At 39.8% G+C, this 12,482-nt stretch overlaps 1 protein-coding gene across 19 annotated transcripts in view; it reads left to right on the top strand.

Moving 5' to 3' along the window:
• Nucleotides 1-12,482, top strand: part of RANBP17 (RAN binding protein 17) — a 368,523-nt gene that overhangs the window by 218,163 nt on the left and 137,878 nt on the right. For 7 of the 19 annotated variants that reach the window (XR_015148581.1, XR_015148580.1, XR_015148578.1 and 4 more), the window contains one exon: nt 1,924-2,046. The exons of the other annotated variants lie outside the window; for them this stretch is intronic. Coding sequence is in view for 3 of the 7 variants with exons in the window: in XM_086361109.1 (XP_086217235.1) it covers nt 1,924-2,046 (123 nt within the window). In the remaining 4 variants the exon portion in view is untranslated. The remainder of the gene's footprint in view (nt 1-1,923; nt 2,047-12,482) is intronic. 19 annotated transcript variants of the gene reach the window in all.

Genomic DNA, 12,482 nt, shown 5'->3' with positions numbered 1-12,482 from the left:
CTGGAGAATTCTACCTAAACATGTAAGGAAAAAAATAATTCTACAGCATCTCTTCCAGAAAATAGAAGGGAAAGAAGTATTTACCAACGTATTTTATGAGGCCCAATTCCAAAATCAGACTAAGTAAGATATTACAAAAAAGAAAATAATATTCTTCATAAATGCAAAAATTCTCAACAAAATATTTGTAAATCAATATATAAAGTATATATATAGTATATATAAAGTATATTAAAAAGTTAATACAGCATATCTAAATGGAATCATCCCAGGAGTTCACGGCTGGTTCAATATTTAAAAATCAGTCAAGGTAATTCACCTTCTTAAACCATATGATCATCTCAGCAGATGCAGAAGAAGTTTTTAACACTCATTCTTAGTGAAAATTCAGTAATCCAGGAATAGTGGAGAACTTTCTTAATCTGATTAAGGCAGCCTATGAAAAACCAATATCATACTCAATACTAAAAGACTGAATTTTTCCAGTAGTCATGTACAGATCTGAGAGTTGTACCATGAAGAAGGCTGAGCGCCCAAGAATTGATGCCTTCAAATTGTGGTGCTAGAGAAAACCTTGAGTGTCCCTTGGACTGCAAAAAGATCAAATCAGTCAATCCTAAAGGAAATCAATCCTGAATTTTCATTGCAAGGACTGATGCTGAAGCTGACACTCCAGTACTTTGGCCTCCTGATGCAAAGAGCTGACTCATTGGAAAAAACCCTGATGCTGGGAAACAAAGAATGAGATGGTTAGATAGCATCGCCAACTCAATAGACATGAGTTTGAGCAAACTCCAGGAGATAGTGGAGGACACAGGAGCCTGGCATGCTGCAATCCATGGGGTCAGAAAGAGTCGGACACGACTTAGTAACTAAACAACAAAAGACTACCTTTCCCTCTAAGATCAGTAACAAGCAAGGATGTCCTTCTCACTGCTCCTTATCAAAATCATATCAGAGGTATTGTCCAGTTCAGTGAGACAGGGAAATTTTAAATGCATATATTGGAAAGGAAGAAATACAACTGTCTCTATTCCCAGATGACATGGTTATGGAAAAAATGCCCAGAAATCTATGAAAAAGGTCCTGAAACTAAAAAATGAGTTTAGCAAAGTTAGTGTACAAAACTCAATTGCATTTTTATATACTAGCAGTGAACAATTAAAATTTGATTTTTTAAAAGTATTGTATTAAAAAATACCCCCCAAAAAACTAACAACATATATGTAGGATCTATATTGTAAAACTATGAAGCATTGATAAGGGAAACACACAGCATTCATGATAAGAAGATTCAATATTATTAAGATGTTAATTCTCTCCCAGATTAATCTGTAGATTTCTTATATTTCCAGTCAGTAATCTATCAGAATTTGTTGTAAATATCAGCAAAGTGACTCTAAAAATCTGGGAATGCTCAGGAAGAATGGTGAAAACAATTTGGGGAAAGAACAGAATTGGAGGACACACTCACCTGATTTCAAGACTTACCATAAAGCTCCAATGATCAGGCAAAAATATAGACTTCTGTAGATCAGTGGAACATAATGGAAAATCAGAAATAGAACCACACATATTACATCATGTATGTCACTGATTTTTACAAAGATGTAAAGGAAGATCACTGGAGAAAGAGATTTGTCTTTTTCAACAAACAGTTCTAGGTCAAATGTGAATTTTTCTCCATACCTAACACCTTAAACAAAAATTATGTTTAACTCAAAAATTTTGAGTTAAACAGTTAACTCAAAATGAAATCAAAGGCAAGTAACAGATTGGGAAAAAATTTGCAAATTACATTTCTAATGATTTATATCTAAAAAATATAAAGAAGTCTTAAAACTCAACTATATGAAAAACTGCAGTGTGCAGTGCTTAGTCACTCAAGTTGTGTCCATCTCTTTGCTTCCCCATGGTTTGCAGCCCGTCAGTCTCCCCTGTCCAGGCAAGAATACTGGAGTGGATTGTCATGTCCTCCTCCAGGGGATCTTCCCAACCCAAGGATCAAACCCAGGTCTCCTGCATTGCAGGCTGATTCTTTACCAGGTGAGCCACCATGGAAGCCCAAGAATACTGGAGTGAGTAGCCTACCCCTTCTCCAGGGGAACCTCCCCACCCAGAGATCAAACTGGGGTCTCCTGCATTGCAGACAGATTCTTTACCAGCTGAGTTGCCAGGGAAGCCCAAAACACTGCAATACTAGAGCGCTAAAGCATGAAAGATAAAATTCTTATTAAAACAATCTTGTGTGGTTGCTGACTACAGAAAGTCTCCAGTCATCTCTTCCCTACCCTTCCCACTGTTGACTTGGGCATCCTTTCTCTCCGTGCTTACCCATGTCATGGTGTTTCATCCCATTGTATGAGATTCATTTGCATGCTTATCTTGAATTGGAATCTTCGTCCCTGGTAGACATCCAATAATATTTATGGAAATAAACCTGATTTCTTCCACTGTTAGACTTTTTTTGGTGATTGGCACCATTCTGCCGTAAGTCAGAAAGTTAGGAATTATTTTTATTTCATTTCTTTCTCACTCACTCTCACCAAATTCTGATTTTTTTAACCTCATAAATCTCTCACCAGTCTATCCATTTCTGTCTCCTGCAGCCTTCATCCAAGTTATTATCTATCTGTTTACTTGGGCTCTTATATTACCCTCCTAACTTGAATCCTCACTCTGTTCTTGTTCTCCCACCCAATGCTTTCAGCCCTTTTTATACATTGTATCCAGAGTAATCTTTTCCAAAAAATAAATTCTATCTTTCCATCTATTCAAATAGCTTCATACTGGGTGCTAGTGGTAAAGAACCTGCCTTCCAGTGCAGAAGACATAAGAGACGTGGGTTCAATCCCTGGGTCGGGACGATCTCCTGAGGAAGGGCTTGGCAGCCCACTCCAGTATTCTTGGCTGGAGAGTCCCATGGATGGAGGAGCCTGGCAGGCTATAGTCCATAGGGCCTCAAAGGGTTGGACATGACTGACACGACTTAGAGCACATACACATTGTTTTCAGGATAAAAACCAACTTCACATTGCTACAAGCTTTTATTAATCTAGCCCCAGCCTACCTTTGCTTGTGCTTAGTTGCTAAGTCATGCCTGACTCTGCGACCCCATGGACTGCAGTCTGCCAGGCTCCTCTGTCCATGGGGATTCTCCAGGCAAGAATACTGGAGTGGATTGCCATGCCCTCCTCCAAAGGATCTTCCCAACCCAAGGATCAAGCCCAGGTTTCCCGCATTGCAGACAGATTCTTTACCATCTGAGCCAACATGGAAATTCAACCTACCTTTTTAACTTCATGTAATCCCTACTTTCCTAGACAGCCTAATAGCCTTCTTTAGATCCTCAGAAGTTCTGTACTCTCATATAACTCCAAGCCTTTGCACATGTCACTTCTTTTCTCTGAAACACTTCTCTGTTTGTCCCAACCTCATTTTCACCCAGTTAATGCTTACTCACTCGTCAGCTCTCACCTTAAATATCACTTCATTATGTAAATCCTCCCTCATCTCCAAGACCAGCTCTTTAACCTTTTTATGTACTGACAGAACATCTTACACTTCCATTGAAGCAGCTCTTACATTTTGTAATAATGTTTACATGTATGATTATTTAATTATTGTGTGACTCTTTCAGTAGAACTGTAACCTCAATGAGGATGGGGCTGTTTGATTTTGTTTATGCCAGCATCTAGCACAGTGCCTGACACATGTTGGAATATTTATCAAGCTCATATTTGCCAAATTTAGTTGAACATTTATTAAATGAATAAAAGAATAAGCTATGTATGCTATGCTAAGTAATGGAACTGGAACTGTAGCTGAATACATGTGCCAACTTTATATTACTTATTTCTTTTGTGAGCAGAGTGTGGGCTATAAAGAGCAGATTCATATGTCCTCGGTTAAGAAATTCTAATCCAAATCCCTTTTGATGATCAGTCCTCTGTTCCTCTGTTGGATACAGGTCCTGTTGGACTCAACACTCCCTCAGCAGAGGTGTTAGCGGGAGGTTGACTACAGTGAGGGCCAGAAGAATTTTTTGGAGTGATGGAAATGATTGACATAGATATACTGATATATATCTATACACATACACACACACACACACACACGTATCAATTGAGATAGCAGTTATGCAACTGTTTGTCGCATTTGTCAAAATTCATAAAACTATGTTGAAAAAAACACCATTGAAAAAAATTCCTGACTGTTTTGAGGAAAGTATCTGCTCTGTACAAAAGAACCTCTTCATCATATCTTTACCTTACTGTGGAAGTTGCATTCTGTGTCACAAAAACACAAAAACCCAAGTCCAGAATGTTCCTCACTGCCTGTGTCTTCCCCCTGCCTTCTATCCCAGTCTAGTTTGATAAAAACTGAATGAATGAATGAAAAGCAGAAATTACTGTTGGCTACTTGGCGTCTGCCTGCAATGTGGGAGACCCGGGTTCAATCCCTGGGTCAGGAAGATCCCCTGGAGATGGAAATGGCAACCCACTCCGATATTCTTGCCTGGAGAATCCCATGGACAGAGGAGCCTGGTAGGCTACAGTTCACGGGGTTGCAAAGAGTCGGACACAACTGAGCAACTTCACTTTGACTTGGTTGTATTAGGGCAGCTCTGATGCCATTCTCTTCCCATGCCAGACTGTCTTTGCTCATCTCAACTTGATTCTTCGTTCTATCATTCATGTAAGAAATATTTGCAGAGTCTCCCAAAGGTGTTTCTTTTCTTTCCCTCTTATTTTCTCTTTTGGAACAGCTACTTACTGAAAATGAGTATATCAGAGAGTCCCTTTTATTGATGTTTTCCTTAATGAAGGCCAAGACAAGATCCCTTCCCAGTGAAAAGAGATATTCAGACACAGTTCAACTAAGAAAGGTTGTGTTTAAAGGTGATTTATCAAGGATAAAGGCAAAAAGTGCAAAGATATATCTTTTGATCTAGTAAAAAGTCTAACCTTGGATTTGGTTTAATTAATTTAGAGAAGACTAAACTCAAAATGATTGTTTTGCAGAACTGATTTGCAAGGAATATCTATTTCAACTTTGCTACTGCCACCCTTGAATCCAGTTACCCAATTTTTTAAAGATTGCTCATTCAAGAATTTGTTTTAATTATGAATGAAGACCTAGTGCTGAATAATATCTGGTCATAAATAGTTGGTGTATTCATCATATTTTAATGGGTTGGTCCAAAAGTTACAGAAAAACCTGAACTAACTTTTTGGCCAACCAAAGGTATATACTTCCATTTTTTTGCTAACTCTTTAGTTTCTTTTCTGTCTAGTATTCATTGTATAAAAATGTATAATATATTTTGCTTTGAAGTAAAATCAAGACTAAAAGTTTCTAATTAATTAGTGAAATATCAAAAGAATGTAAATTGTTTGAAATATACAAGGTCTTACTATTAGTACAGAATCTTTCTTGCATATTGATATTGGAAATAGAGTTGATGAATTCCTCCCTGATATGGCCATTAGTTTGTTTCTGTTTTTTAATGATAATAGAAGTTCCATTTTGGGTTTCTTTGTTCTATCTCTCTATTAGAATGTTTGTAGAGACTCTCTTTTAAGGCAATAGGTGATTCTTGAAATTAAGACTGATCTCTTTTTTCATATAATTCTTTGTTAAAAAGTAGTTTCCAGTGTTCAAACTGTAATTGAGGAAAAATATTGTTAGAGGTCAGCCATACATTCACTAACTGAATGTCTAGCAAATATGTGCTTCTATTATGTGATAAGGGCTTGGAGTCCAAATCATGATTGCTGTTGGTGGAATCAGAACCAAATACTCTATCTGTCCTTTATAGAAAAGGATAATGTTTTATGTTCATATGGATATGGAATTATTTTGAATTTGCTTTTGCAGTTATAATGCAAATTGTGGGTATATTCAGTTATAGTCTTTTAATATTAATAAATTGCCAGTGACAAGATGGGTGGTTCTGAGTGTGACCAAATAAGTGACCTTTTTTCTTAGTAATACTCTAGAAATACTTGTCCTTTTTTTAGTTTATTAGAATTCATTAGGAAATGAAATATAGGCTGTTTCTAGAGGCTGCCATGCGCCAGTCAGTGTGCTGGATACGTTATTTACTTTGGCCCTTCTAGTAAGTAGGTGAAGCAAGTCTTGTACCAGTGTCAGAGATGGGGAAATTAGGGCTCAGAATAAATGACTGATAGCTAATGAATCGCAAAGAGTCAGACACGACTGAGCGACTGAACTGAACTGAGCTAATGAACCATACAGCAGTGTTTCAGGCCTAGTGTCTTAACTACAAATAGGGCCATGACTGAAATTTTCAAAGGTGTTTACCTTTTCTTTCCATGCATAAGTAATAAAGTATAAATAAAATCTTTCTTAAAAGATTATTCAGTTCAGTTCAGTCACCAGGCCTCCCTATCGATTGCCACCTCCTGGAGTTTACTCAAACTCATGTCCATTGAGTCGGTGATGCCATCCGACCATCTTATCCTCTGTTGGTCCCTTCTCCCACCTTCAGTCTTTCCCAGCATCAGGGTCTTTTCTAGTGAGTCAGTTCTTTGCATCAAGTGGCCAAAGTATTGGAGTTTCAGCTTCAGCATCAGTCCTTCCAATGAATATTCAGGACTGATTTCCTTTCGGATGACTGGCTGGATCTCCTTGCAGTCCAAGGGACTCTCAAGAGTCTTCTCCGACACCACAGTTCAAAAGCATCAATTCTTCAGCACTCAGCTTTCTTTATAGTCCAACTCTCACATCCATACATGACCACTGGAAAAACCATAGCTTTGACTAGATAGACCTTTGTTGGTAAAGTAATGTCTCTGCCTTTTAATATGTGCTGTCTAGGTTGGTCATAACTTTTCTTCCAAGGAGCAAGTGTCTTTTAATTTCATGGCTGCAGTCACCATCTGCAGTGATTTTGGAGCCCAAAAAAAATAAAGTCTCTCACTGTTTCCATTGTTTCCTCATCTATTTGCCATGAAGTGATGGGACCAGATGCCATGGTCTTAGATTTCTGAATGTTGAGTTTTTGTTTTTTTTTTTTTTTTTAAACATCATAATTCAAATTTAATAGGCATTTTTTCTTTGAAAGTTGTTTAAGCTATTAGGTTATAAGGGCCCATTTATCTTTCATTACAGAAGAGTTTTCATATACATGCATATACACACACACACACACACACACACACACATCTTCATATCACTTCTGGAGTGTTTTATACTAAGCGCAGGAGATGAAGGAAGAGCTACCATACACTTGGGCTTCCCTGGTGGCTCAGATGGTAAAGAATCTGCCTGCAGTGTGGAAGACCTGGGTTCAGTCCTGGAGAAGGGAATGGCTACCCACTCCAGTATTCTTGCCTGGAGAATCCCAAGGACAGAGGAGCCCGGCAGGCTACAATCCATGGGGTTGCAAATAATCGGACATGACTGATTGACTAACAGTTTCCCTTTCAGCATACACTCACTCCAAACATGGGGTTTCTATGTAAGTTACCTTCTAGAAGAAATACTGCATGCCATACCAAAGTTAAAATGTCTGAGTCTGTAGAGCTACTCTTTGAAAATATGTAAAGTATGAAGATGAATGTTGAGTTTTAAGCCAACTTTTTCACTCTCCTCTTTCACTTTGATCAAGAGGCTCTTTAGTTCTTCACTTTCTGCCATAACTGTGGTGTCATCTGCATTCACTTCAGTTCAGTCGCTCAGTCGTATCCGACTCTTTGCACCCCCATGAACTGCAGCATGCTAGGCATCCCTGTCCATCACCAACTCCCAGAGTTGCTCATGTCCATTGAGTCAATGATGCCATCCAAACATCTCATCCTCTATCGTCCCCTTCTTCTCCTGCCTTCAATCTTTCCCAACATCAGGGTCTTTTCAAATGAGTCAGCTCTTCATATCAGGTGGCCAAAGTATTGGAGTTTCAGCTTCAATGTCAGTCCTGCCAATGAACACCCAGGACTGATCTCCTTTAGGATGGACTGGTTGGATCTTGCAGTGCAAGGGACTCTCAAGAGTCTTCTCCAACACCACAGTTCAAAAACATCAATTCTTCGGCGCTCAGCCTTCTTTATAGTGCAACTCTCACATCCATACATGACTACTGGAAAAACCATAGCCTTGACTAGACGGACCTTTGTTGGCAAAGTAATGTCTCTGCTTTTTAAGGTGCTGTCTAGATTGGTCAAAACTTTCCTTACAAGGAGCAAGCATCTTTTAATTTCATGGCTGTAATCACCATCTGCAGTGATTTTGGAGCCCAGAAAAATAAAGTTAGCCACTGTTTCCACTGTTTCCCCATCTATTTGCCATGAAGTGATGGGACCAGATGCCATGATCTTAGTTTTCTGAATGTTGAGCTTTAAGCCAACTTTTTCACTCTCCTCTTTCACTTCTGCCATAGTTCTTCTTCACTTTTTGCCATAAGGGTGGTGTCATCTGCATATCTGAGGTTCTTGATATTTCTCCCAGCAATCTTGATTCCAGCTTGTGCTTCCTCCAGCCCAGCATTTCTCATGATGTACTCTGCGTGTAAGTTAAATAAGCAGGGTGGCAGTATACAGCCTTGACATACTCCTTCTCCTATTTGGAACCAGTCTGTTGTTCCATGTCCAGTCATTATTATACAGTTTATTTTTAAAGTCTATTTGATCAGTTGCAACATTTTGGGTTTAAAATGGATGATTGTCACAAGTAATGTGATTTTATCTGATAAGCTAATAGAGTAAGTGAAGTAAAGTGTTATTGCTCAGCCATGTCCTACTCTTTGCACCCCATGGACGGGGGTTCACCAGACTCTTCTGTCCATGGGATTCTCCAGGCAAGAATACTGGAGTTGGTCGCCATTTATTTCTCCAAGTAGAGTAAATGAGTCCATAATCAATGCAGTTTTTTAGCACAGCTAGTGAGTCCAGATTTGATACACCTACAGAATAATTCGCTATGGGAAAATATAGTTCCAAATTTTGGGTTTTGTTGCTAAAGGAGAATAGAACAATGGAGTTTTTCCACTTAATAATCTTTGTATACAGTGCTTTGATATACTGAATAACATCATAGAATTATAGCATATTAAAACTGGAAGAGAATGTAAAGTGTGTAGTCCATAAGTTTTCCAGCTTGCTCTGTGGTTTCTGTTCTAGCAAGGGTAGGGAAGCTTGGCAAGTCATCTTCCCCTTCCGTGAACAGTACTCTGCTTTAGTCTGTCTCTCATGGTAGTCTTCTAGGTAGACTCTTATTTCACGTCTTTAAATCTTTTTTTTTTTCTTGCCTTTTGCTAATTTTACAGATGGCAATTTAAGGCCCAGAAGTGCAAATTGTCTTTCCAAGGTAATCTCCCTTGCTAGACTAGTTTATTCATTCCTTCAGTAATCATTTATTGAATATCTTCTGTATTCCGATCACTATCCTTAGAACTCACAGAACGGTGGAAGAAAGAGATAGACAAATAATTAACAGCACAGTGTGACAAAAGAAGTCTATGAAAGAAGTCAAGGGAGGCATCCCATGAGAAATTACATTTGGACTGGGTCTTCAAGGTGGAGATAATTTTACCAGGCTGAAAAAGGGGAAGATGACTGTTGCTCACTGAGGCAACAGTGTGTCCAGAGCCACAGAGGTATGAGAGCATGGCATGTTCGGCCCATTTCGCGAGGCTTGGTGGGGTAAAACCCTGTGCTGTATAGTAGAAGTGGTTCTGTTGTTTTTGTTGTTTTTCCGTCACTAAGTTATGTCTGACTCTTTTACGATCCCCTGGTGGCTCAGACAGTAAAGCGGCTGCCTGCAGTGCGGGAGACCCGGGTTTGATCCCTGGGTTGGGAAGATCCCCTGGAGAAGGAAATGGCAGCCCACTCCAGTACTCTTGCCCAGAAAATTCCATGGACTGAGGAGCCTGGTGGGCTACAGTCCATGGGATCGCAAAGAGTCGGACTCGACTGAGCGACTTCACTTCACTTTCACTTTGCGATCCCATGGACTGAAGATCACCAGGCTCTTCTGTCCACGGGATTTCCTAGGCAAGAATGCTGGTTGTTGTTGTTGTTCAGTCTCTAAGTCGTGTCCAATTCTTTGTGATCAAGTGGACTGCAGCATACCAGGCTCCTCTGTCCTCAAATTCATGTTCATTGAGTCTTTGATGCTGTGTACATACACTTTGATGCTGTGTAACCAACTCATCCTCTGCTGCCCTCTTCTCCTTTTGCCTTCAATCTTGCCCAGCATCAAGGTCTTTTCCAGTGAGTCAGCTCTGCCCATCACGTGGCCAAAGTATTGGAGCTTCAGCATCAGTCCTTCCAGTGACTATTCAGGATTGATTTCCTTTAGAATTGACTGGTTTGATCTCCCTGCTGTCCAAGGGACTCTTCAAGAGTCTTCTCCAGCACCACAGTTTGGCATCGCCCTTCTTTGGACTTGAAGTGAAAATGGTCCTTTTCCAGTACTATGGCCTCTGTCGAGTTTTCCAAATTTGCTGACATATTGAGTGCAGAACTTTAAAAGCATCATCTTTTAGAATTTTAAATAGCTCAACTGGAATTCCATCACCTTCACTAGCTTTGTTCATAGTGATGCTTCCTAAGCCACTTGACCAGCTGTAGGAGACCACACCATCGTGGTTATCTGGGTCATTAAGACCCTTTTTATATAGTTCTTCTGTGATTTCTTGCCACCTCTTCTTAATCTCTTCTGTTTCTCTTAGGTCCTTGCTGTTTCTGTCCTATATTGTGGCCATCTTTGCATGAATACTGGAGTAGGTTGCCATTTCCTTCTCCAGGGAATCTTCCTGATCCAGGGATCAAACCCACATCTCCTGCATTGGTAGGCAGATTCTTTACCACTCAGCCAGCAGGGAAGCCCTATAGTTGAAGTAAGGGGAAGGGTTATTACTGTAGTTGGGAAGGGCCAGATGAGGAAGAGTGCCCCACAGCAAGTTAAGAAAAGAAAGTTTTTTCTTGTAGGAAAGGGTGCCATTGAAGACTTGTTTATAATTTTATTTACCTATTTATTTTTGGCTGTACTGGGTCTTTGTTGCTAGGTGGGCTCTTTTCTAGTTGCAGCGAGTGGGGGCTGCTGCTCGTTGCAGTGTGAGGGCTTCTCACTGTGGTAGTTTCTTTTTGTTGCAGAGTGTGGGTTCCAGGGCACGTGGGCTCATGCGCTTGGTAGTTGCAGCTCCTAGGCTCTAGAGCCCGTGGGCTCAGTAGGTGTGGTGCAGGGGCTTAGTTGTTCCACAACATGTGGCATCTTCCCAGATCAGGGATCAAACCTGTATCTCCTGCCTTGGCAAGCCACAAGGATGTCCCATTGAAAACTTTTAATTAGGTAATAGGAGTGATTGATCATTTATATATTTCAAAAAAGTTATTCTCGTGGCTGTTTTTTAATTCTTGAGAGAAACAGATACAAACTATGTGTTACCCTTCAACCATCTCAGACTCTTTAACTTACTGGTGTCTACAAATGGTGCCCCTGGCCTTCCCCAGTGACAACAAGAGTTCATATGTTTTGTTAAAGGTGTTTTATCCTTTAGAGTATCTATCTGCCACAACACAGCACAGATCAGATTTGGAAGACCTTTTCTGAGTGTTTGACTCTCTGTGAAATCACTTTTTATGTTTTTGCTTCACTTCGAAATGACATTATGACTTACTGTGAGACAGGATAGTTGGTAGTTTTCTTTGTCATCTTCTTTTTTGGATGTCACAGACCATGGAGTGCTGTGTTGGTTCATAGAAACTGAGAATGAGAAGAACACATGATTTTTATATTATTACTTCTCTTGAGTATTCTCACTTGTGATGGATTTTGGCTCCAGGCTTAGATGGAGAAGCAGCCTGTTGGGAGAACACTTCATGTTTCACTTGACTTTTTTGTGACTAAATACACTATTAAGTGATTTTTGTTGTGCTTGCATAGTATTAAATCAGAGGGGCTATTGTTTTATCAAGAAGTGCTTCAGCATGTACTGTGAAGGCTGGACATTAAATACCAGGGTCTGCTGCATTGCAGGCGGATTCTTTACTGTCTGAGCCAACAGCGAAGCCCATGATAGTAATGCAGTTGTAAAGGGATGGGCCCAAAGTGCCTTTCATATTTATTCTTCTGAAAGCCACATGGTGGACTCTACTTCATTCCCTAGAAATGGTGTTTCTAGACTGAAACTAACTAACACCAAAAAAGTAGGGGAAAGCATTATTTTAGTTACTAAGGTGGATTTTTAGGTACTCAAAGAACATTTCAGAGGAGCCTTCATATACTGTCTAATAGGCCCCACGTGGAAGAATTTATCAGTCACCTGTAGTATTCAGTGCCAAACATTTCACAAAGATTGTCTTTATTTCTTGCAACAATCTTAGGAGATTCTGCCTCTAAGATTAGTAAGGAAATGCATCCAAAGAGATTTCCTTCTGTTTCTTCCCTTGTTCCCTGGTGGCTCAGATGGTAAAGAGTCTGCCTGCAATGCTGGAGATCCAGGTCCAATCCCTGGG

This window comes from Bos grunniens, chromosome 20 (genome assembly GCF_055505025.1).
Source record: "Bos grunniens cultivar Pamir isolate PY7600 chromosome 20, Bosgru_T2T1.0, whole genome shotgun sequence".
Lineage (NCBI taxonomy): Eukaryota > Metazoa > Chordata > Mammalia > Artiodactyla > Bovidae > Bos > Bos grunniens.
This window is presented reverse-complemented; position numbering and strand designations above follow the sequence as displayed.